Source organism: Euleptes europaea, chromosome 2 (assembly GCF_029931775.1).
Source record: "Euleptes europaea isolate rEulEur1 chromosome 2, rEulEur1.hap1, whole genome shotgun sequence".
In the NCBI taxonomy this organism is placed as follows: domain Eukaryota; kingdom Metazoa; phylum Chordata; class Lepidosauria; order Squamata; family Sphaerodactylidae; genus Euleptes; species Euleptes europaea.
Genome location: NC_079313.1, coordinates 44091512 through 44118049, shown reverse-complemented (window position 1 = coordinate 44118049; position 26538 = coordinate 44091512). Strand labels below are relative to the sequence as shown.

Below are 26538 nucleotides of genomic sequence, written 5' to 3'. Positions count from 1 at the left end.
AATACCATCTCAACACACAGCCAATGTACTTCCAACCTGTATCATACAACAGATTTTCTGGTTCAGCTGGACTTTGGTTCAAGCCCTCAAGGAATATCTGGTTATAAGTTTGTTATATTTCTTTGCAGAACTCAGTTGTCTGTGAGAAGATAATAGCAGAAGATTTCTCTTTTCCAAGTCTGGGATGCTGCCAATGCGTAAGAAGAATGAGCTTCCTCAGACAGGTCAGACTTCTGCTATGGAAAAACTGGATACTTAGGAAACGACAGAAGGTAAACCATGAGGATATTTGTGCTGATATGGAGAAATACAGTTAACTTACTCAAGATATATGCTTCACATTCTTTTAATTCTACAGTGATATGTACTATGTTGTTATTTATTCCTGAAGGGGGGGGTAGTTGTGACATGCCCAGGAATGGTACAGCCACACCGCCCCCTAATCAGTTTGCTCCCAGGTGCAGCAAGCTGAAAATGGTATTTTAAAGAAAACCCCGTGAAACTCACGGGGCTAGGCATGCCTTTTTGCAGGCGCTACTTGGCACCTGCAAAAAGGAGTGTCCTCAGGTCGAAAGAGCTTTGTAAGCTGCCTAAAGGCAGCTCTGTCCCCGGAAAATGCCCCTTTGGCGCCGGCGCCAGTCCTTGTGCTGGAGATACACTGCTGGCGAGGCTGTGCTGGTGCCTGTGGCTCACGCTGCCGCACGACCCCCCCACAACAACATAAGTACCCCTGCACCAGTGTCCATGCCAGTTTGGACAGTTTAAAGTGGCACTTCCGCTGCTGTATGGGTCACACCTCCTCACCCATTTTGTGCCCCCCCTTCAGGATTGCATGGTTAAACTTATTTATTGAGAATGCTTGGATGCCACCTCTCCAGAGATTTGCTCTGCTCAAGAAGGCTACCAATGAAAATGCAAATAAAAGCAATATACTAATAAAGCATCGTACAGACCTACAGTGTGATCACAAATGGGAACTTCCACACTCAAGACATTTTCTGAGGGTTGTGGCGGGGGGAGGAGTGATCAGAGATTGTGCCACATCAGTAGTGGCACTATGTCTTTGGAATACTTCCTTTCATGAAGTTAACTTGGCATCTTCACTGATAACATTAAGGAGGCAAGGAAAACCTTTGCATGCTTTTGGTTAATTCTTTGTATACTTGATTTGGTCTCCTAGGTTTTTGCTTACTGTGCTATAAATTGGTTGCTATTGAGTGTTTCCTTGTATTGAGTTGTGAATTTTATTGCACTCATTGTATTGCTTTTGAGTATTTGTAAGCTGCTTTGATTATCTTTTTTAAATGGATAAAAATAACCAGTACATATATTTCACTATATCATTCTGTACCTGAAGAAAGAGTTGTGCGGAAGAACAATATACTTTTTGTGCAAAACGTTCTTGGTTTATCATGCTAAAGGGAGCGGGGTGGTTGTCTAGGCCCAGCCTGAACAGTTTGTCAGACCCACCAAACCAATCTCAGCCCATCTTCCAGCCAACCTATCAAGGGCATGACAGTCCTCCTGTGTCTGGAGTTTGAATTGTGGAGTTGGGGCAGCATTATTGTAGTCTGAAAGCCGACAGGATGTATAACAGAACCTCCTGGGCCTGAGACAGAAACACTTGAGAGGGAGGGGGAAGTTAGAGTTAATATGGTTTGCTGAACCTGAGGGTGTATTCATGACGCCATTTTTTTAATGACTATGAAATCTCCACTCACTACAGAGAAGGAAGTTTGCGTCAGTAGATACTTGCGTCAGTAGATGTTGCAGTCTGTTTACACTTTCAGCACCAGAGAGCAGCTTGGGATTTCCTTTCTTCCTGTTCTGCAAAACTGAAGTTCTCCCCCCCCCCCCATATTTCTTTGCATGGTTTTAAGTACTGGACAGCAAGAAACTGTGGAAAATCAAATGTGCACCGCAGCCCAAATGCTACCATACAGAGGGAAAACAGAACCAGGGAAGGGAGGAATGGGTTTTGTTTTGCTATGCTGATCTTGTTATTAGGATACTAGCAAGTTGGGACCCTCAAGACATTTGCAAGAGTAGCTCTGCTATTTCCCCCCACCTTTCTTCCTTCCTTCTTCCTCTATTTCTGTCAGCCTTCCACTCTTTCCCCCTCCTGCCACCTCTTTCCTTACTCTCTCTTTCCTTCATGCCTGTTACTTCCTCTCTCATTCTGCCTCCACCCCATCACTCTTTTTCTGCCCCCATCACCCTCCCAGCCTCCCACCTGCTTCCCCTCCCCTTATGACAGCAGAGGGGAGGGACCTCAGAAGGGTATAATGCCATAGATTGCACCTTCCAAAACAGCCATTTTCTCCAGGGCAATTGATCTCTATTGTCTGGAGATCTGTTGTAATTCCAGGTGAGCTCCAGCCCTCACCTGGAATTTCTCAATCTGGAGTTGGCAACTCTCCTTCCCTCCCAACAGCCTCTCCTCCTTTTTATCCACACAACAACCCTGTGTGGTAAGTTAGGCTGAAAGGATGTGACTGGTCCAAAATCACCCAGTGAGCTCCCACAGCCAAATGAGGATTTGAACTTGGGTCTCGCAAACCTGGCTCTGAAGCTCTAACCACTACATCGCACTAGCTTTCATAGGGTGGCTGCTGTAAAACAGCCGCAAGCAGCCAGGCCTAGTTGAGTCATGCAAGTCAGGTGGTATCACGTCACCCAGAGATTGCTGCCAGCTTGGCCCCAAAAGGCCAAATTAGGCTTAGAAAGGGCCCTGCCCCCGCCCCCTGCCTTTTACTCACAGAAGCTGAAGTCTGGAATGCTGTGGTTGCCTAGCAACAGCCACTGAAAGACTCTGTTGCTTAAAGCTACAGGTGCTCCTTTTATCATTTTCTGGTTTTTAAAACCGCTCAATGTATTTTTTTTAGATTTCAATTTTTGTGCAAACCTGAGGCCCTTTTTAGGTTTGTAGAAAGATCTGTCTTGCCTGTTCACAGCTCCTGTCACCAGATTTAATTATCCAAAGATTTGGCCGACTTCACTGTTAAAATGTAAGATAGCTGAAGATGAGAGGCAGATAAAAGGTAGGTTGGTGAATGGCTGAGAATGAGAGAATGAGGCAGGGAAAGGGGAGAAGATATGGGGGTGGCCAGGGGGAGGAAAAGAGGAAATAGTGTAGGGAGGGGGATACAGGGGAAAGTGAGGTGCCACCCCACAAGTCCTTGAGTATTTTCTTCCCTTACAAGTGGGCCTGGCCCAGTAGCTGGCACCATACAACTGGGCCACAGGGGGGTAGAGCCTGGGGAGTGTGGGGTTTGAGAAGGGGCAGGATCTCAGAGGGGTATCATGCCATAGACTCCAAGCAGCTATTTCCTCCAGGGGAACTAGGGTTGCCAACATCCAGGTGAGGGCTGGAGCTCACCTGGAAATTCAGCTGTTCTCCAGATGACAGAGATCAGTTCCCCTGGAGAAAATGGCTGCTTTGGAGGGTGGACTCTATGGTGTTATACCATGCTGAGGTTGCTTCCCACTCCAAACTGTCCCAAGGCTCCACTCCCAAATCTCCAGGAATTCCCCTGGACCTGGCAACCCTAAAGGGAATTGATCCATGTAGTTGGCAGATCTGTTGTTATTCGAGAGCTCCAGGCCCCATCTGGAGGTTGGCATCCCTAGAAGGAGAGAAGGAAGCAGAATAAGGGGAAAGGCTATGGGGGGTTTTAGGAAAGGGAAAGTGGAAAAAGTGAGGGAGGTGGAAATGAGATGCCTCCTGCAAGTTCTTGTGGGTTCAGTATAATTCTAAACGCTTAAAAACCTAAGTGCGTAACAGAGGGGGAGGCAGCAAAGATGATAACTAATACAGAACTTAAACTGCTGTTCTCAAGAACTGAACTACAGAGCTAGTGAGATGGATATATTTGTATTTGGGTAATCTAGTATTTTAAATGCAGGCTACAAGAATATTTTCTCTTTTTGTGTGATTTAAAAGCTTGCCTCATGAGGGAAAGGGTGCCTTTGCTTTTTTAACCAGATGGCACCTCCCAGGAATATCTGAACAGCATTGCTCATCTGGCCTTCTTGTTCCTCTTGTAGCCCTCAATAATTCTGTGTCAGAAGAGTCTGATAACAACCAATGGTTTCTCCTCAAGTTTGACAATTTATTAGATAGCACTGGGGCTGCCAGGTCCCCCTTCTCCTCCGGCGGGAGTGTTGGGGCAGGAGAGTGGTGCGCCCGCCCGTTTGCCCTCCGAGCCTCAGGTGGTCGGCGGGCAGAGGGGCAAATTACCGGGGGTTTGCCCACCACCACCGGGCACCTGGCAACCCTAGATAGCACTTTCACATTGCATGCGTGCAGAAACACCAGATTAACAACCATTACCTGCTTTCCCCAAGCAGCAGTCAGTGAATTGGAGTGAGGATGAGCAAAGTCTGGCCTGTATCCTACCAGTCCACTCAGCAAGAGTGGAAAGCTTCCTTTAGCCTACGGCTCCTCCCTCCAACTTAAATGGCTCCCCATCCAGTGTAAGAGCCACTTACATTGGCGGAAGGCTCCTCAGGCCAGAGGAACTTCCTAGAACTGAAGGCAGGATGCCACCCACTAAGTATGATGCTGTCGCATCCCATTTCTGCTTTAATTAAATGTTTCCAAGGAGAGGCATGGTCCATCGACATCCATAAGATAGCAACTCAGTTTGGCCCTGAGTCAGCAGAGATAATAAACGACACGATGAATGAATGAATGAAAAACCTTTAATGGCATAAGACACAATGAGTTATGGAGCACCAGCACAAACGTCCTACTTTGCCGTAAAGTCTCCATAGTGTGAGACAATTATTGCTCAGTTCCATTTCTTACACTGTGAAGCAACAAACACAAATCTGCTGCCGAGTATACATGAAAACACAGAGTGCTCCTAATGCTACTTCTCTAGGAATGCTCCTGTACACGGCAAGTGTTTTTAAGCACTGATTGGTCACTAGGGTTGCCAACCTCCAGGTAGTAGCAGGAGATCTGCTATTTCAACTGCTCTCCAGCCGATTGAGATCAGTTCACCTGGAGAAAATGGCTGCTTTGGCAATTGGACTATATGACATTCAAGTCCCTCCCCTCCCCAAACCCCACCCTCCTCAGGCTCCGCCCCCAAAACCTCCCGCCGGTGGTGAAGAGGGACCTGGCGACCCTATTGGTCACACTCACATTATATTTCAGGTGCATTGCTAAAAATGTAGTTTGTGAAAAGGCTTTCGCTGCTTTTTCTTAGCAATATTCTGAAGATTCCCCCCCTCCCACTTTGGTCTGTTGTGCAACACTGATTTATTAGACAGCTCTAGGCCTTGCCAGCTGGCCTGAAGTCAAGTGTAATAGCTGGTTTTATTTCAGAAAGTATTCTTGTATACTAGGATGATGGATTCATGTTTTATAAGAATGGCGGAGGTCATGGTGATTGCAGGTTCTGTGTACAATTAAGCGATCCTATTGTTTCTTTTTCAGCTTCGTCTTCTGGTTGAGCTTCTATGGCCTTTGTCATTGTTTCTTGTCCTTGTTTGGCTGAGGAGGGCTAACCCAGTCTATCGCCAACATGAATGTAAGAGCATCATCTATAACTTAAAGCGATACAACCCGCCTCCTGGCTTCAGTTTTAAGTAAACTGACAGTGCCATCCTAAACATTCTACATCTTTCTCAGCTTTTAACAGACACAGACGGATGTAACTCTGCTTAGGACTATACTGAAAAACACACCCACACGCCAAGCCTTATAGAAAACTAGAATCCTAAGCTGAAAGCCTTCTCCCTAACATGGTAGCTTTCTGCCTGCAGGGAAGAAGCTACCACCACCACATACCACAGCACACACACATTTAGTGACTGTGTCAGATAAATGAAAGGAAAAAAGCTGGCCTTGGTTCATATGGTATTTTGAAAATGTAAATTTGGGGTTTTGATATTGTGAAATTAAAGCTAGTTTCAGGTGGGTCGCCAAGTTAGTCTACAGTAGCAGAACAACTCTGAAGTCTAGTAGCACCTTAAGGACCAACAAAATATCCAGGGTATAAGCTTTCCTGAATCAAAGTTCACTTAGTCATATACCGTATCTGATGAAGTGAGCTTTGGCTCGCAAATGTTTCATCTTTAAGGTGCTACTGGACTCAAATTTTGTTCTGGAATTAAAGCTAGTTGTATTAGAAAGTCAATGTGTTAGTCGTTTTCATTGCTTTCAATTGAAAATACTTTTCAGGGTATACTTTTCCTCTCTCCTGCTGCCAACTGGAACTAAATTCTCAGACATTGTACCTCTAATTCAAGAGATCCTTAATCCCAAATTTCAGGCAAAAATGTTTGGGAGGAAACATCTCTATGCAATTAAAATTCTTACTTGCAGAGTGCATAGAAAGGCATGAACCAGAATATGAGCGAGTTTTGCTTCTTCTTCTGGGAGCCTTGATAGGGTTTCTTTTGTAATGGAGTACACGAAGTAAAATCCAAACCCCGTGCTGTGCTATTTCTTTCAGCATTTTTCTCCCTTGCTGGCTTACTTCTTGTGTTGGAACCTGACCAGAAGAAAATATGTCTCGAACACTGGAGTGCAGCATGATAATGTGGGTGGCTGGGCGGGGGGAGCAAGGTTAGCAAAATTGGTTTTGTTTTAAAGTAGATCTGTCTCTCACACACAGAGACTGCTGTGCTTGTGAATGGATAAGGTTAGGCATAGTGGCTCCCCTTATGGTTTCAGCAACTTTAAATATAATAAAACATCTAGGAGATCCTGGGTTCTACATCAGCCATTTTCTTGTACTTAGAGAAATGTTCTGATCCTTCATTTTTGCTGATCTTTCTCTATGTGATCTTGATCTATGTGTGTCTGCGTACGAGTGTTGCTGTTGTGGGGGGGGAGCCTTAAGCCTCTGCTTCTAACCTTTACCCCAGTTTGCAGGACAGGTGAGTTGCCTGTTGCTGGAGGAGGGCAAGAAACCAGAGTCTCTTTCTCCCTTGCAGGCCTGCATATCTGCCAGCCTGCTGTATTTACAAAAGGCTGTAGTTCAGATCAGATCTGGATTAGTACTGCACATCCTTAGAATTTGCCCTCCTTGGTTAGAAACCTGGCTTGGGGGGCAGTGGGGCTCATAATACTAAATAGCTATGCTGTTCCCCTTACAACTACCTCTGAAAGAACTCTTTGTAGAAGTACTATGTCTTCACCTGAACTATTTCAGCCACTAATGCTAGCAGTTAATTTTCTGCTTTACATTTCTCATATCCAGGTCATTTCCCAAATAAGGCAATGCCCTCTGCAGGAACACTGCCATGGCTACAAGGCATCTTCTGTAACATGAACAATCCTTGTTTCAGGGGTCCTACCCATGGAGAGTCTCCAGGAATTGTGTCCAACTACAATAATTCCATGTAAGCAAAGAGAACTTCTTGCATCTTGGACAAAGCAAATAAGTTTCAGGATGTCTTATTGTATTTACAGTGCCATCCTAAGCAGAGTTTTTAAGTCCATTGAAATCGGTGGGGTTAGAACAGTATGATACTAATAGAGACTGGAAATGCTATGTCTGATATGTTACAGCATGAAAACCATTCCAGATGAGCCCAAGCTGTGGGCAACTTTTGTGACATTTAGGGCGAAAATGCATGGTCGCTTTATCCTCCTTTAATCCCTGTTTCAGCCAGGATTCAGCCAGGATCGAACACATGCGTTTCGCCTAATGTGCGTTCGATCCTGGCTAAAACAGGATGATTGATAAAGCGGCCATGCATTTTCGCCCTTAAAAACAGGTAAATAGAAGCAAAGTTTTATGGCATATAAGTGTCTGGATTTATTTCTAATTTTCCCACATTGAATTATGCAACCTATCTACCATCATACCTCATTCTCAGGGTGCTTCTACACAAGGCATTTTCTACAGTACTAATACCATTCAGTATTTATTTATTTATTTATTCCTGGGCATTTCTCCCAAGCTGGTGTATTCTCACTTCACCCCGGGGTGTGGTTCTCTGAAACAATTTCTGAAGCTGTCATTGCAACCCCAGCTCAGTCCTTTCTTGTGCAAATATTAAAATATTAAAAATAAAGAGGGAGGGTAAAACAACAATAGACAAACAAAAATTATGGAAACTTTTATAGATTATTATTCAAATCTTTATAGACAAAGTGTTGTTTCAGAGAAGGAAATAGAGGCATATTTAAATCAATTTGATTGGGACGGAATTTCACAAGAACATAAAGATTTACTGGATTATAGAATAACTATGGAGGAATTAAAAACTGATATAGGTAAAAGTAAATTAAATTAATCTCCAGGCAAAGATGGATTTACAGCATTTTATTATAGAACATATTATTTTATTAATATGTATTAATTAGTATTATAGAATACAGCATATTATTTTATAGAACAATTATCTCCACATTTATTAAGAGTAATGAATCATTGCTTGCAGAATGGATCCATCCCTCATACCTGGAAACAAGCAAATATAGTATTAATACCAAAACCAAACTCGGATTTACTGGATGTCAAAAATTATAGACCAATTTCATTATTGAATAATGATTATAAACTTTTTGTAGCTATCCTAGCAAACAGACTGAAAATAGTATTGAATCAGGTTACACATGAAGACCAAGCTGGATTTCTTCCAGGTAGATTGATTAGTCAAAATGTTAGAATAGTATTGGATCTTTTAGAATATGCAGAATCTGTTACTACACCTATAGCAATGATATTTTTAGATGCAGAAAAGCGTTTGATAATGTAAATTGGAAATTCATAAAAAAAGTATTAAAATATATGGGTTTGGGAGAAAATTTCCAGTCAGCCATTGGAAATATTTACACTTATCAAACGGCTACATTGTTGATTAATGGTAGTCTGACTTCACAATTTGAAATCCAAAAAGGTACAAGAAAGGCTGTCCTCTCTCACCTCTATTGTTTATTTTGACGCTAGAAGTTTTATTGAGGAAGATTAGAAATAATACAGATATAATAGGGTGTAAACTTGGGAGAAATCATTTTAAGGTCAAAGCCTATGCTGATGATTTAGTTTGTTTTTCTGAAACAATTTCTGAAGCTGTCATTGCAACCCCGGCTCAGTCCTTTCTTGTGCAAACTGATGAAACCTATTATCTCAGTTGGCTTGAAGCTGTGGTTTATGACATGGTTGGTGAACATGTGTAAGCCTACCTCTCTGAGACCGGTTACAGTGTATAATCTGCCTTTCTCCGTTGCTTACCTTCCTCTGTCATTATTTCTTTCCTCCCGCACTATGCCCTACTTTATTATTAATTATGATGTAGCCCAATCATCGTGGTTGGCCATGGCTCAGTGGGAGAGCATTTACTTGGCATGCAGAATGTCCCAGGTAATCTCCTGGCATCTCCAGTTAAAAGGATCAGGTAATAGGTGATATGGAAGTCCAGTTCCTGAGACCATGGCAAGCCTCTGCCACTCTGAGTAGACTATACTAACCTTGATGGAACAATGGTCTGATTCAGTATAAGGCAGCTTCGTGTGAGTTCATCATTGTTTTATACAGGTTCAAAATCTGGTTTTAAATTAATTTTGGTGCAGATGTTCCACCATGGTTAACATTGAGAAGGAACAGGGACAATTTGTCCCGGGTATAAGCCCATAGAGTACTTCCAAATTCTTAACCATGGTTGAGAAATTGGGACATGTTACATCTATTCCAAGTCTATAACAGAACTTCCAGAATTTTTTATTTTGTGAAATCAAGGTAAAAAATGTAGTAGTAAAGTAAAAATGCAAAAGGCATTTGCCATGAACTGTTGCCAAGTAGCAGCTGTTTATCTTTCTTTTCAGTCCTTTTAATTTTACATTTTAATGATGAACATCTGAAGTATTTAGTTACATTCTTTAAAGTCATTCTGTTCAATGTTCATCCTTGGAAGATGGACAGAGCACTATTATCCATACACAAAGGATTAAGGAAACCTTTTGTGTTCTTGTGCTGACGTGTTCCTTCTTTCATGTTCTCAGTCATATGTTCTGAGTTATTATTCAGGCCACCTTTCCTTGGTATGGAGGGTAACAATCAGGTGGGAAAGACCCACACAACAACATTAATGTGATAGCTTTGTTAGGGGAGGGGTTGTGGCTCAGTGGCAGAGCATCTGCTTGGCATGCAGAAGGTCCCTGGTTCAATCCCCAGCATCCCCAGTTAAATAAAGGACCAGGTAGTAGGTGATGTGAAAGGCCTTAACCTGAGACTCTGGAGAGCTGCTGCCAGTCTGAGCAGACAATACTGACCTTGATGAACTAATGGTCTGATCCAGTGTAAGGCAGCTTTATGTGTTCACTCCTGATGCACCCCAGCACAATCAGATTGCACTAATTTCAACAAATATAGCTGTCAATGGAGCTATGGAGCATTTTCTATATTTCAGTTTAGCAAGAGTGTACCAAGATGCTCAACATCTTTTACTGGAAGCCCCTGGAATACAATTGGGCAGACTCTGGAAAGAATTGCGCACCTTCACCCAGTTTATGGAAACACTGAGGACTCATCCAGAAAGGATTGCAGGTAATATTCCTTTCTGTTTTCTTTCTTTCTGAAACCATTGCTAATAACTTCCTCACTCAAAAGAAGAAGAAATGTAGGTACACACCTACATTTACTGGACAGCAGCCAAATGTAAGTCCCTGGCTGAAGTCCAGGTGTCTCTGCCAGTCAAGCTTCCCACCTGTTTCCTTGCTAGCTTCCTCATCTATTTCCTTGCCCCTCTGCCCACTGCCTGCCTGCCTGCATCCTTGTTCCAGACTCCCACTTTGCTCCCTGCAGGGATCCAAAGTGATTTAGAACTGAAAAAAATAGTATGTAAATTAAGCCGTAAACAACGAGTAATAACTACATCTTGGGCTAGTCCTGATCCCATTGGCTGGCTTATCTGAAGACCCAGGCTGTGAGCCCAAAGGCCAACAGTTCTTGGGCTGTTGTCCTTTGGCTTGCACTCACATCTCTGGCCTCTGCCAAGCTTTCTAGAGTACCTGAAACAGGAAGGGAAGAGCCAATCCTCAGCAAGATGTTAAACTGGATACCCTCTAGACCTTAATATTAAAGTAGGAATGAGGGCACAAAGCCTTAGGTAACTCCCCAGTTTCAGTATCAGGGAGATGATTTCACTCTCCCCATAGAAAGTCTCTGTGATCTCAAGTGGCTCTGTTATATCAAGGAGTTGATTAGGTGAATTAATTAATGGTTAGTGTTATCCATGAAATAGTATCTCGTGTACTGAGACATATTAAATTTGTATTTCTATATTTTTCCAAAATAACACTGAAAAGTTAAAAAAGCCTTCTCTATGATTGTTCAGACATCTGATCACCCATAGGCTTTAGAAATACTGTAGGGTAGCATGTGATGCATATAGTTGTGAGCAGGCTTAGGTGAAAGGATATGGGGGCGCCAGACTAAACAACATCTGGGATCCTGCCCATTCTTGTCCCAACCTTCTCTCTCCCATAATTAAAACACACAACTGCTGCCATTCATCCTTTGTCTCAAAGGGGATTTAAGTTGGCCTCAAGGAATGGGGAGAGAGAATGCTAAAACTTTGTTTTCAATCTTCTACCACTCCATACTTTACATATTCCTCAACCTTAAGGTAAAAGGTAAAGGTCCCCTGTGCAAGCACCGGGTCATTCCTGACCCATGGGGTGACGTCACATCCCGACGTTTACTAGGCAGACTTTATTTACGGGGTGGTTTGCCTTCCCCAGTCATCTTCCCTTTACCCCCAGCAAGCTGGGTACTCATTTTACCGACCTCGGAAGGATGGAAAGCTGAGTCAACCTTGAGCCAGCTACCTGAAACCGACTTCAGTTGGGATTGAACTCAGGTCGTGAGCAGAGCTTGGACTGCAGTACTGCAGCTTACCCCTCTGCGCCATGGGGCTCCTTCCTCAACCTTAAAGAGGTCAATTACCCTGTGGTGTTTTACGGCCTCCATACATAAGTTTTTAATCAATTTAGTATGCCATGTAGGGTTGCCAACTTCTAGGTGGGGGGTGGAGTTCTGGAATCACAACTGGTCTTAAGACTACAGAGATCCGTTTCCCTAGAGAAAATGGCAGCTTCAGAGGGTGGGTCCTATGGCATCACGTCCCAGCTAAACTCCCTCTCCAAACTCCACCCTTCCCAGGTTCCACCCTCAAATCTCCAGGCATTTCTCAACCCAGAGCCGGCGACTCTACTGTGTCATGGCTGCTTGACACATGCAAGCCATCACCTGCTGTTGCAGTTACAAAGAGGTTAACGGGAATGTGTGAAAGTATTTTCATCATTATTTCCGTGGGAAGGGGGAGGGAAATGACCACTTCTCCTTTGTCTAATGAGAACAGGTGCAACATTCTGCATAAACTCTGAGAGATTTTCAGGGATCACACACAAGAAAACTCTAAAATAGTTAGGCCACAGCAGGTAATCCAGTTTGATTGGGGGGTGGCGGTCCATTCCAAAGCATATTTAGCATAATGATTAATCCAGTCTTGGTCATGAGAAATTAACCCGGGAAATGCAGGACTCTCTAAAAGAAAGCATCTACAGTGACTGCAACTGTCTTTGAGAGGTGAACTGAAGAAATAGTTTCTCAAACAATTTCTCTTTGGATGGGTGGGTGAAAACTCTCTCTCTCCAGGCTTTGAAACGTACAGTTCCAGGGCCACACTCCAGGCCTTTGGAATGTATTCTGTGCTCCTTGAAATCCCAGGTTTTCGTTTTATGAGCTTGCCAGCTCTATTCATCATTCAGAAAAATAAACAAGTGTGGTCTAAATACCAAGCCTCTTGTGTAATGCGCAATAGAACTGTCAGTTCACATTCAAGTGCTTTAAAAAAAAATCTCAATTGCTGTTCACATTTAAATGGATGTGTTAACCTGTTTGAAACTAATGTTTCTCAAGAATCATCATCAAGCCCCTCCCCAGCCAGCCACCAACCATCTATTCTATAGCAGAGTGTGTGAGGAGATCCTTGCGCAGGGTCATTTGTACACATTTTCTGCTGCATTAAAAGATTTGTATGTGGACTGAGATGTTTATCCAACACCAACATTAGAAAGAGGAAAGCACAAGGCATCTCTCACTCAGAGCTCAAATCATGATTGGGGGGTTTATGGGGCCTTAATGAATTATGGTCAAGTCAAGCACCTCTCTGTAGTGGCCTATAAACCAGGGGTCCCCAGCGGGGTCCCCGTCAGTGCCATGGTGCCCGCCAAAACTTTTTCTGGCACCCGCCAAGTGTTTTTAGGAAGTGGATGGAGACAGGTAGGCTTTTGTCCAACAAGGCTTCTGATTAACTACTGGAGATTGGATTGGCTGTGCAGATTTTTTAAAATGTTGTGTGGCAGGAGCTACCACTGCAGCACAAGGATCTACATTGTGCTACTGAAGTTGTAGCAATCTTGTGGCTCCACCTCCTGTGGCCGCCATTTTCTTGCTGTGCCCTCCATGCCATGTCAGAATTCAAATGTGCCTGCAGGCTAAAAAGGGTTGGAGACCCTATAAACAGTAACTAAGGGGGCCATCACAATAATTAAAGGGTTGGGTGACAGTTGCTTCCTCTTGTAATTTGATCCGGATCTGACTCTTCCTAAAACCATAAACAGGACATGTCATTAGAACAAAGTAAGCTGGTCTAGGTTGATGTTACAGAGCGGGGGTGTGGTGGGGTTTAGTAGTCACCCCAACTGCTAATGAATCAAAGACACTCCATCTACCTGTGCCTTGGCTGGAGAGGAGATCTACCTGCCTCAGGATCTCATCCCTCTCGGTGACATTGCTGCTACTTTCAGGTGTTGCTCCCCCTCACCAAGGGTGCTGCCCTGCAGTTTGAAAGTGGCTGATTAAGGCAAATCAGCCGATCAGGTATGCAGGGGAGTGTTTCCTCCACCATTTATGTTTTCCTATGTATGTCCCTAGTCTTCTTTACCAGCCAAACTAATTTCAGTCTTATTGCAGTATTCTTTCATTTTTAGCATTTTTTTTAGTGTTTAAAGCATGTAGCATACATTATTTCATGTTGTTTACAACACTCCTGTGAGGTAAACCAGTATGATTATACCCATGTTGCAGAGAGTGTGGAGTAAGGACTGAGGGTCACAGAATAATGGCTTGCTAAAAGCTGCCAAGTGAGTGTGTGGTTCCAGTTCATACTCTCAGCCTTGCTGCTACACTAGCTCATGTTGGCCTTCTTGTCATTTCTGTCTTTATCCAGGAAGAGGGATAAGAATCCAGTATATCTTAAAAGATGGAGAGACCCTAAGTAGGTTTCTGCTTGATGATGTGGGCCTTTCTGATACGGTGGTTTACCATCTGATTAATGCACGAGTGCGACCTGAACAGGTGGGTTGATTAAACGTTGCAGCGAACTCTGTGTACGCAGGTGTGTTCCTACATCATATTACCAGTCATCTTCAATTAAAGTTCTAGAAAATACTAGCCCCAGTCCTAGCTGCCAGAAACAATGAACAGAGATTGTCTGTAAAACAACCTACAGGTCCAGCTGCATCGACTATAGCAGCTGACTATTGATCAGACACCATGAAAAGCCTTCTGGAACATCAGCCCAAAAAGTTTGCCAAGGAGACCACCTGCTGGAAGTGAATTCCACATTACAGGAAAGGCCATGCTTCTTGCTCTCACTGCTCTTCAACTGAGTAAGAGGTGGTGCATGGACTAAGGCCTCTCCTGTAAGCTTCAGGGGGCAAAGAGGGGCATGTAGATAGAATCTCCTAACAGATGCGGAATCCAGGTAATTTTAGGGACTGTGCAACATCTCACTTCATGCGTTTCCTTAGGAATAAAACAGTTGAGAGGTGGATGATTTTATAGCTGTAGAGGAGACTTCGCTGAATACTTGCCCTTAGTTGACATCCCAAGAGTTTCATTTGAATCTACAGACCATACTGTTAATGCTAACAATGGATTGTTGACTCAGCGTTGGTAAAAAAAAATCCCACTGTGCAGTGAAAACTGTGGTTTAGCTTAATGAACTAAACCCTTCTTGCTGAGGGTGTTTACACACACAACTAATGAAATCCTGGCAAGGTGGCAAAGAGGCCTTAACCATGAATTTGATCAGTGCAGACCATGGTTAATGCAGACAATAGTTTGCAAACCAAACGATGGCTTCACATCCTGCTTTGTAATCAGTCCTTAAGCAAGGATTCATTAATAACACTTAGCCGCGAATAAGAAAACAAACCATTCTTATGCCAGTATTAAGGCATAAATAGTATTAGAAGTTGCCTTCTTTTATTTGAAGTTCTGCTGAGCCTACTAAAAGAAAAAAATGTTCTGTACCTTTATTAGAGGCTTAATATGTGGAAATTGGTAGCTGAAGATATCATGGCTTGGAGGTAAATAACATTACAGTGCATTGAGCCTCTGTTAAAGGAACAGGACATATTTCTCCAGGCAGTTGGCAATGCTAGCAAGATAGCAGATGTGCCTGCAAGGCAGCTTTCACCCATGGCTGGTCCTGGCTTGGGCTCCCTTCATAGCTGGGCGTGTATCATTTTGTTTCAATGGAGGCAGAAATAATGTGCAGAAGGAATATTGTCGAAGGCTTTCATGGTCAGAGTTCATAAGTTCTTGTAGGATATCTGGGCTATGTGACCGTGGTCTTGGTATTTTCTTTCCTGACGTTTCGCCAGCAGCTGTGGCAGGCATCTTCAGAGGAGTAACACTGAAGGACAGTGTCTCTCAGTGTCAAAATGTGTTGAAAGAGTAATATATATAGTCAGAAGGGGGTTGGGTTTGAGCTGAGTCATTGTCCTGCAAAAGAATCAAAGGTAATGTGCTAATCATTGTCCTGTAAGTATCAAGGTAATGTGCTAATTAGGGTGTGGTATGTTAATGTGAAACCATTGTATCCTGAAGTGATCTGTTAACATGTGGAATCCAAAGCTAATCTGCATGGCTATTGTGGACTGTAGTCTTTGTTAGTCTGGAGTTTTTCAGGACAGGAAGCCAAGCCTTATTCATTCTTAAACTCTCTTCTGTTAAAGTTGTGCTGATGTTTATGAATTTAAATGGCTTCTCTGTGCAATCTGACAAAATAGTTGGTAGAATTGTCCAGTATTTCAGTGTCTTGGAATAAGACCCGGTGTCCTGTTTGTGTCAGTCCATGTTCAGCCACTGCTGATTTCTCAGGTTGGCCAAGTCTGCAGTATCTTTCATGTTCTTTTATTCTTGTTTGTATGCTGCGTTGTGTGGTCCCGATGTAAACTTGTCCACAACTACAAGGTATACGATATATTCCTGCAGAGGTGAGGGGGTCTCTTTTGTCTTTTGCTGATCGTAACATCTGTTGTATTACTCTTCCAACACACTTTGACACTGAGAGACACTGTCCTTCAGTGTTACTCCTCTGAAGATGCCTGCCACAGCTGCTGGCGAAACGTCAGGAAAGAAAATACCAAGACCACAGTCACACAGCCCGGATAACCTACAAGAACCGATGCAGAAGGAATGTTTAGATGCACCACATTGTCCCATGTCTGCAGAGGGAGAGATGCAAAGGCATTGTCTGGGCTTGGTCAGTACTGGGCATTGCAAGATAGGTACTGGGCCTTGCATTCTCACCAAATAATGTGCTTCTTTAATGGAAACCAAATTATAGAAGACTCATATTTGTGACTCAGTCCTTCCAGGCTGTCCTTTCCCCTTCTGTCCTTGTGGCTGGGGAGCTGGAAGACGAATACTGCACTTATGAATGAGGTCTGCTGAATCAGATCTCTGTAACTAAAGCCTCTCTGACTGTGGGTACAGGAAGAGGAAGGGAATAACTCAGGCTGAAGAGCACAATTCCTCGGCCCCCCTCCCTTTTTGCTACATAATACTCAAATGTGGGAAATGCGTGTGGCTATTTGTGGCCAGCAGGAGACGGAATTAATGAGCTTGCTTTTCAGTCCTTTGGGGTTTTGCAAATTGTAGATGGCTTGTATGATCATGGATGGATTATTCAGCTGGTTGGATACGGACTGGAGCTGTAGGAAGCTCTCTGGCAACTCTTTGAATTGCACAGAAGAACTTTTTTTTCCTGGCAGGGAAAAGAAAAAGTTCTCTGTAGCTTGTAAACTAGCAACCTTGCCAGCACAACTTTGCCAATAAAATAAAATTATTTACATCCTCTCTCTCTTTCCAAATGTCCAGTCCTGCTTGATTAGACCACCTTACAAAAAGGACTCAGTGTTCATGGTAACAGTGGGACTTCTTTATCTCCTTTCAGTAGGTGTTAAAAACCATTCAGCTTCCAGTGTGTACAATGCCAAAGCAGTTCCAGCACACCACTAAGAAAATCACAGGAGTCCTCCCTAGAACTTTGTTTGGGTCGTGCGAACTTTCTTGTACTTGTACTGCTGACTTAGATGTGGAGGTCTTTCTCTGGTAGGAACCACATTGTTTTCAGTACCTAAACAAAAGAGGGAGGAAGAGAACCCGTGGTCATCTTAGATACAGCAAAAATGTTTTGAGGCAAAAAATTTCCTACACTTGTCAAAGTGGCCACCTTGTTGCTAACTCGGGAATGTACACACTACCTGTGTCTTCTCTAGTCCTGCACCATGTGTGCATTCAGTTAATGCATGGGAAGGGATAATGGGCATAAATATGCTGCCCCCCCTTCCTCTGTGCATCTGCATGGTGTGAACACATGGATGGTTCCCCATGATCAGCAACATTTGGATGGGTCATCTGTATGGGGCTACTAGAAGCCCTGTTCACAACTTACAGTGAACACAAGTACAATCAATGTACAGTGTAACCTTGATTATTCTTTCTACATGTGTTGAGTAATTCTCAGGTTACATTCAGTGCATGCACAGCTGAACATTTATCCAGGTACTGGTTCCCAGTTTAATTTATAAGGTGAGTGTGGAAAATCTCCTGGGGAAGACTTGATTCCCCCAGATTTATATAAAGCTTTTCCAACATGGTGGTCCTCTGTGTTAGCTAAACTCTTCTCACAATTTAATGAAACAGGCTTAATTCCTTCTGGATGGAAGTTAAGTATAGTTGTCCCCATTTATAAGAAAGGGGACAAAACAAAGCCACAAAACTACAGATGAATGTACAAGCAGAACGTACATGGTGCGTTCACTGTAACATTTGAACAGGGCTTATGTGGTTATTAGGATAAGTTAAACTACAGTCTGTATATCATGAGGTAAAACTGTTCCTGCATTATATCACTTCAGTTTGTAGATGAATGGGTTTACATGTTTGACTCCCCCCCACCATGGAATAGGAATCAATGCATGTAGAAAATAAGTGTGTCAAGGACAGAGGCAGTCAAGAAACCTTCTTTCTGACATTTTGTTTATGATATACAGTGTCTTTCTAGACAAAGGAGTATTTAATTCCCCACCCACATTCTGAAGTCCAGGAGCAGTTCTGCCCTGTCATCTGCAGTTTAATTCTTAGGGTTAGATGTCACTTGGAATATCTATGATTAGGATCTACCACTTTTTAACAAAGCAGACACATGGAGGAAGGAACTTCAGTTAAATGAGAGCCATGTTTCTGGGAGAATAGGGTTGACCCTTCCCTCTGTGCCATTTTCTAGCTAAGAAATGCTGCTCTTCCCAAGCTGCTCTTTGCCTCATGTGGAAAAAACATTCAGATCCTATATGAGGCATGATAGCCGTTCCCCAGAGTGCGTGGCAGTGTCGATGTGCTGTGGAAATAGATTAAGCGCCAGCACTGAATCCCTCTCTCTACTCTGTTTTCAAAAAAGCTCAAAAGTTCTGACAGATCTCCAAGTTCACATTTAGCTTGGATCTCCAACTGGGCCAGAACATATTGAGGTATCATCTGGGAATGCATGTGTTTGCAGAAAACATCTCACATCACAAGTAACATCCTCTTACCAGTTGTCGCATGAACAGTTTGCTAAACGGATGTTGTTGCTGAAATGCCACAGGATACTTGACCCCTATTACTCATATATCCTGTTTCCACCTTAAATGCTGTTCTGAAGCAGAATGTAAAAAGGATACCAGTTACAGAAAGACCCTCATCACAAGCATGTGAATCTTGCAAATAGCTGGACACGGCTGAAGTGCTGACCTCACAGTACCCTGGGAGTGCAGGAAGTGACACACATGAAAGCCAACACTAATCTAGAGGCCAGCTAAGTGAGAAACTATTTTGTCCGTCATCTCAAAAGTTCTAGGTGAACAATGGCATGCTGATAAAATTACTGGAATTTATTTCCCAACTGCTGCTTTTAGGTTTCACAAAAGATAACACACCACAGTTGACTCATAGCAAAAGCTCAGGGAAGATTGGTTAAAAGCCCGCTGCAAGGAAACTAAAAGAGGGAGGCTGTCAGGTGTCTGACCCCTTACTCTTCAGGGGCGTTCCCTAAGCTGAGGCTCTGTTCTGTGAAAGTTCCTCATGGTGATTAATTATAGCAAGCAATGCGTAAATCCTATTTTAATTGCTCTGTCCTAATGGAAGATTTTCTGACAATCTTTGCTGGAAATTTTGAAGCTCACCCATAATAGGGAATTTAGATGTACATGTTATTCATTTTAAGGCTCAGGCAATCTCAAATGATTTAGGTCTGCCTACAAAAGATGGTTCCTGGGATTTCAAACAAGTGTTAAAGGCTCTGAAAACCTAGCAGTGGGGGGGGGGGGAATTAAAATGTTGTGCCAAGAAAAGCTGAATTCTGTGAATTGGAGCAATGAGTGAAACGAAGCATATTTCCTTTTTTTTAATTGACATAATTTATTCTGCAATGTTTACCACATCACATAATTTGTTTTGGCTTTAGTGGTCATAAAGAGCTATGCAAAGCACTGATGAATCTGTGCACACATAATGATTACAAACTGGAGGCGAACTACTAGATTTTCAGGAAACTGAATCACATGGTCAATATCACACTCTTTCAACTCTCTATCTGTGGCATTATTGCCCATGCACAAGGAGTGTAATTGCTCCTTGCACTGTTATAGGTATACTAAATCTGAGTAGATCCCTTTTATCATATTGTGTTATTTTCTTATTTATCACTTCCACATTCATATATATATATATAGTGCTCAGAGTTTCTCAGACCAGCAGGTGGTGGGGTATCTTTTAGCAGACAGAAATTATTTTATTACCCAGCAGGTAGCCAGATACCTGCTAGCTGTACCAAGGATACACGAACTGCTTGTACACACTCCCAGATAATGTTATTAACAATGTTATTTTAATGCTTCCATATAGACTATTTGATTTTTGTAATCTTGTTTTATAACTATGGTGGGGTAAATGCCTAATAAAGATGATGATTATGAGTTTCTGGATCCAATTAAAGGTGTTGGTATTAACTTTTAAAGCCCTTTATGGTCTGGGACCCTCATACCTATGGGAATGCCTCTCCCTTTACAACCCCCTGTGCCCCATTTGGTCATTTTCTCAGAGGCTTTTGCAAATGCCCGGCCCCAGGATGGTTCAGTTAGCTGTTACTAGGGAAAGGCTTTCTCAGTGATGGTCCCTACCCTGTGGAATGCACTCTCAGGTGACACCTGTGCCCTGTGGGACTTGCTTAGTTTCCGTAGGGCTGCAAGGCTGAATTCAGGTTGGCCTTGGAGGTTAACCAGATGTTCTAGAGTGGTGTGATGGTGATATGGTGCCAAGTCATATATTTTAATATTTTATACATATTATCTGATTATTGTTCATTTTTAACTTAATTAGTATGATGTTTAAATGTTGTAAGTTACCGTTAGACCCTTTGGGTAAGCAGCAACTAAAAAAATCTAATAACTAAATAAATATAATTATATTTTATATATTTTAAATCTCATTTATCCCCTCACCACATAGACCAGTCAATCTGGGTCAAAATAAGTTCTAATGAACAACACATTGCAAAGATAATATTATTTCTTGCCAAGGAAACACGTAGTGTTGCCAGCTCTGGGTTGGGCAATACCTACAGATGTTGCGGGTGGAGCCTGAGGAGGGCAAGGTTTGGGGAGGGCAGGGTATTCTGGGGATGTCTTCTTATCCCTAATTTTGTAATTGCAGTTACAGATCTGCCATCAGGGACTGGGCAGACAGAGAAGTTCATTAATACTGCTTTCTGGATAAAGTGAAATTATACAAGAATAACTTTGGTCAGGTTATTAAAGATGTAAAAGATAAAATATCTACCTAGGAATCTCTTTCACAATCACTTTTTGATAGGATTAATGCTTTTAAAATGATCTTGCGACTAAAAATTGATTTTCTTATTCTCAAATACCCTTTGGCGTATACCTAATAAAATACTAATCGAGTTGCAGAAGATAGTCAGTGAATATATCTGACAAAAGTAAAAAAAAGGTTACTTTGGGCTGATGCCCAGAAAAGATGGTCACAAGGAGGCGTGGCCATCACTAATATTTCTTTGTATTACCATGCGGCTAAACTGAATGGCCTTACGGAATAATAGTAATGATTCAGACAATATAATACTTGCAGAATCATTTGTAAATTTTGCATTAGGCAGCTGGTCCACACTAAAGAAAACCATGAGAAACTATTACTATGGTTGTAATAACAGCAATATCAGTTGTATTATTGAAACGTGGAATAAGTAAGGTGGTGAACTCTTTCCGCAGTTCTCTCCGTTAACTCCTGTAGCAAGAGAACTAGTGGCACGGGCAGATTGGTGAAATGTTGATCGTTTGGAATGAGATGAAATCTTACTTGATAGAGACTGCAACATTTTTGTTGTTTTTTTAAAAGAGTGCAATTTAACTGTGTATCTGAAAGTAGTAACAGGAATTTTGTTTTGGATAAAATTAAATAATTTTATTTACATATAAAGTTATTGGCATTACAAAAAAATTAGGATTTTACAGATATTGAACTTACCTGGTCACGTGCACATATGAAACAGACAATGTGATTTTATATATTCATCTGGCCCTAACCAAATATAATTATATCTATATTTTGTTTTAGAATTTTATTTAGTAATTAAGCTGTCCAGATTTATATGGTTATTTATTCATTTATTTATGTTATTTAATGTCTGCCTTTCTCACAAGGACTCAAGGCAGATTACACATAATGAACTAGTACAATTCCAAAAATGGGATGTTCAATAACCAATGCATTAGGATTTTAGAAGTCTGCAGCCACTAGAAAGAACTGAGGCACAGCATAAGTGTTCACATGACACATTAAGCAGTGTAGAAGTTACATAAGTAGGATCCTACTTACAGTAAGCTATACACATAGTATAGACCACCGTCCCTCATCATTTATCCAAACAAGTTTATAAAACTGTTTTGTGCAGTGCAAACCTAGTAAAGGTAAAGGTCCCCTGTGCAAGCACCGGGTCATTCCTAACCCATGGGGTGACGTCACATCCCAATGTTTTCTAGGCAGACTTTGTTTATGGGGTGGCTTGCCAGTTCCTTCCCCAGTCATCTTCCCTATTACCTGTGCAGAAAAGCTCCCTTGAATAGTTCAGTTTTGTATAGTTTGTGGTAAGTCAGCTTTCCTGGCCTTCTCAGACAGGCCGTTCCACAAGGCAGGAGCCACAATGGAGAAAGTATGCGCATGGGCCAGCTGGGGGGGGGGGGGCAGCGAACCGGAAGTGCTGGCGACTGTCTAGCAATCTCCCCCAAAATTCTATGGTTTCCATACGATTTCCATAGAGTTTTCAGAGGGAATTGCTAGAGCATTCCCCCCCCCCCCCATGCGCTGCACTTCTGGGGTAAACACAGAAGTGGTCTTATCGCGCTGAGCACACACAAATCACTCCCTGTCGGCCACACAGAGATTAAGCTCCTGCCGGAGGCCATGCAAGACTTGGCAACCCTACAAAGAGTCCACCTTCCAAAGTGGACATTTTCTCCTGGTGAACTCATCTTGGTCACCTGGAGATCAGTTGTAATAGTGCAAGATCTCCAGCTACCACTTGGAAGTTGGCAATCCTATTTGTATGTGATAGCCAGTACCTCAAACTGAGCCTTGTAACAATGGGCAGCCAATGGAGTGTCTGCAGAATGGGATATGTATTATTACTTTATTTTGATCTTCTAAAAACTGTTGGGCTGTATATAATTTATATAATGCTTATAAATATATAAATATATATATATATATATTAAAATACTGCTTTCTAATGGCACACGTACTTTAATTTCACTAAAATCCCCAAAACCAGACCTTGGATACCAGCTATTCAGACTGTTTGCATGGGACTTGGTACAAGTGTGTTACTATTAGAGGGCCCTTATCTCTCTTTCTCCATCTGATTACTCTGAGACTTTTATTCACATGGACTGTGTTTTTCTTACCACTTCTGTTCATGATGTACCTTAGCTTATTTTTAACCTCATGCTAGGCAATGTGTGGACACATTAAATTCATGTAAACAAACAATATTTTTCCTTCTCTCCAGCTATGATGACAGTCCTTCAAAGATTTTCATTACTTCATTTATCAATCATTTAAACTACTTCTGTCTTCCAATTTCTGTTATTATGTCTTAAAATGATGATCTATGGTTGACTAAGAAATTTGGGATGATTAATATACCATTCACACAAAGATGTCAAATCAGGGCTGCCGAGCGACACATTCATTTTTTATGTGTCTGTTGTACAACTGGCAATTTGATTTCTTGTAGTTGCCATTTTGAATCTCTCATAAGCAAGATGACAAAAAAGTAGTGAGAGAATAGTCAGTAAAAAAAAAATCCTTCGTGATTTTGATTTCTTCCTCCAAAACAGATCTACCAGGGAGGAGGGGATTTTCAATGGCATCATCAGAGGTCAGTTACCTCACATTGGATAGAAATGGTAGACAGCGTCCTGTTGGGGGGCTTCTCAGGGGAAACAGGGTGTTGGACCAGTTGGATCTGGTCTGATTTAGCCGGGGTCGTCTTATGCTTCAAGTGACTGTTGCTTTTATTATTCCATTAAGGAAAAGTTTAGCAGCATCATGATCAGTTCTAATTTGTTACTGAGAACAAACATTGATCAAAAGCTGTGATTTGTGTTTTGGCTATAGTTTGCCTTCGGAGTCCCAGACTTGACTTTGAAAGATATTGCCTGCAGCCAGACCCTGCTGAACCGCTTCATTATATTCAGCAGTTCTAGGGGCTTTCGAGCTGTACATAAGGAGATGTGTGACCTTTCCCAGCACATGTTACAAAGAGTGGAAGACGCTTTATATGCAAACATTGACTTCTTTAAGCTTTTCCGTTTGGTGAGTATCAACCAATTTGTCTTTTTACGGGGTTGTTTTGTTTTCAGAAGATCTTCCTTGCAGTGACTCACTGCAGTGATCATGTTTCCCCAGTTTTGCATTAACTGCACTAGCTTCCAGTTTGTTTTGCGTCCAGTTCAAGGTTCTGATGGTGATCTTTTAAGCCCTAAACCCCACTGGATCAGGGTATCTGAGGAACCTTCTTCACCCACATGAACTTGCCCATAACATAAGAAGAAGAAGAGTTGGTTTTCATATGCCGGCTTTCTCTACCAGTTTTCAGTGGCCCTTGGGAGCTCCAGGGCCCAGCCGTGGAGGCGCAGCACAGCGCGGCCCTCCCCGAGGGTGTTCCTGGGGCCGCGGCGCCCTTTGGACCTCCTCTCGTCAACTGTTGGTCGGCAAGAGGAGGGGGGAGGGGGAGGGATGCTTCCCCCAAGGCTGCCCCCTACAGTCGTGGCATGCAGGAACACCGCAGCACACTGTAAGCCCCTCTCGTTGCCTGTCAAGTGGCGAGGGGGGGGAGAGGCTGGTGGCTCCCGGTGGTGGAACATGTGCACGGGAGCCAATTGGGCTTGGAGGGCCTTTTGTGGACTCAGGGGGTGGGAGGGAGTGGAGGCTGGGGCTCGGTCGCGTGGAGCTGTGTGTGCTGCCATGTGTTGGGGGAGGCGGGGAGCCTGGGGCCCGGTTGCACGGGGCCGGCGTGTGCGGGTGTGTGTGTGTGGGGGGAAGGCTTTTCTCTCTTTTTCTGTCACTCTTTCTCTTTTCTCCCCTTCTCTCCCTCGTCTCTTTCTTTGTCTGTCTCCTTCCGTCCTTTTCTCCCCCTCCATTTCTGTTTTCCTTCCTTCCTCCCTTCCTTCCTTCCCTGAGGATTGGCTGCGGGCTGCGCCCCCCTGGTGCCTCATTTGCTCGGGGCCCACTGCTGGCTGCCCTCCCGCCTGGGAGGGGGGAGGGGGAGCGGGGGTGCCCTCCAGGCTTTCTCTGTGTGGCCTCCCCTGTGGTTACCAACCTCCAGGTGGTGACTGGAGACCTGGCAACCCTAGCCTCTTCCCCCCCCCACGCCGGGAAATTTAAACCCCAAATGCTGTTATAAATGAGCACATGGGCCCTTGGCAGGAAAAGGGTTCCCCACCCCTGGCCTATAGATATTGCTCGAAGGCGTCTCTAAGCAAGTGCTAGGTCTTGTGATCTTAGTAACTAGAAACCACATTCCTAAGGATGAAGGTAATTCAAAGACACTGTTTTCTGTACTGGTGAAAGGCCGTACCAGGCAAGCGATGTAATCTGTTGGCCTCTTATAGTTGTGGATGCCAACGTTCCCAAAGCTTCCATGTGTGTGCATATGAGTACTTTGTATTTTATACCAGCCCTTATATCTGGGCATTACACCACCCCCTAAATTTCCAGGTATTTCCCAACCCAGAGCTGGCAACGCTACATAAAGAGGAATAAAAGCATATCATGGGAGAAAAGCACTTTAGCCTGCTTTCTAAAAACAAACAAGGAGTATTTTTTTTGTTTTTTTAAGGCTGGGAGGGGAATATCAGAATGCTGAAATCACCATAAAGGTCCTGTACATACTGTTTCCACACATGCTAGAAACTGTAGTTGGTGACTGTCTTTCTTGCACACATCCCAAATCCAGGTTGGTGAGTGCAGCAGCTGAATGATAGTTAAGAGGAGCAGGAATGAATCAAGACATGCTGAGGCCCTAAGCATTGTCAAATTTAAGAGGCCCCAAAGCACTGCTATATTTTTAACCAACTATGTAAAACTTAAAATGTAGTAATTTTTTGTATTTAGAAACCTAGTTTGAGTCACTAATCTGTAGCTTACTTAGCTTTTGTATAAATTTGCCTCTGAAGGAGACTTTTCAAAAATTGGTGAGAGCTGAACATTTTTTTTAAACGTAATAGTGGAGAAGGCAGAGGCTAAGGCAAGGCGATGAAACATAGGGCAGAAATGAGAGAGGTGCAGATGAAACAAAGGTAAAAAAAAAAAGCCAACTGGGAATCAGAAGGGAGGGTAGATGGAAATTCACATTCTTGGGAAATAATGTCAGATCTTTGGCAGTAAGAGAGAAGTAAAGGGAGGATTTGGGGTCAGAATGAAAAAGAACCAGCCGAGGAGCTAAACTCTGAAATCAGGGAAAGAAGAATAGTAGAGTTTTGTCTGACGAAGCAAAGAGTGTAGCTGAGAAAAGAAAGATTGGTTTTATAATCATCATAGTCAGCACATTCTTTAGATTTCTTCCAGAACTATTCAGCAGCCTTGTACCAGGGGTGGAAAAAGTGAGCCGACAGGGCAGGCAGAATGGAAGGACAGCAGAGCAAGGGTGTCTGTGGAA

At 42.9% G+C, this 26538-nt stretch overlaps 1 protein-coding gene across 1 annotated transcript in view; it reads left to right on the top strand.

Annotated features, from left to right (window-relative positions):
• The first annotated feature begins 206 nt into the window (after window positions 1–206).
• The window catches only part of ABCA4 (ATP binding cassette subfamily A member 4), a 169267-nt gene continuing 142935 nt past the window's right edge, over window positions 207–26538 (top strand). The window contains exons 1-6 of the mRNA XM_056844136.1: window positions 207–272; window positions 5447–5540; window positions 7218–7359; window positions 10375–10511; window positions 14200–14327; window positions 23997–24194. Coding sequence (XP_056700114.1) covers window positions 207–272; window positions 5447–5540; window positions 7218–7359; window positions 10375–10511; window positions 14200–14327; window positions 23997–24194 — 765 coding nt within the window. The remainder of the gene's footprint in view (window positions 273–5446; window positions 5541–7217; window positions 7360–10374; window positions 10512–14199; window positions 14328–23996; window positions 24195–26538) is intronic.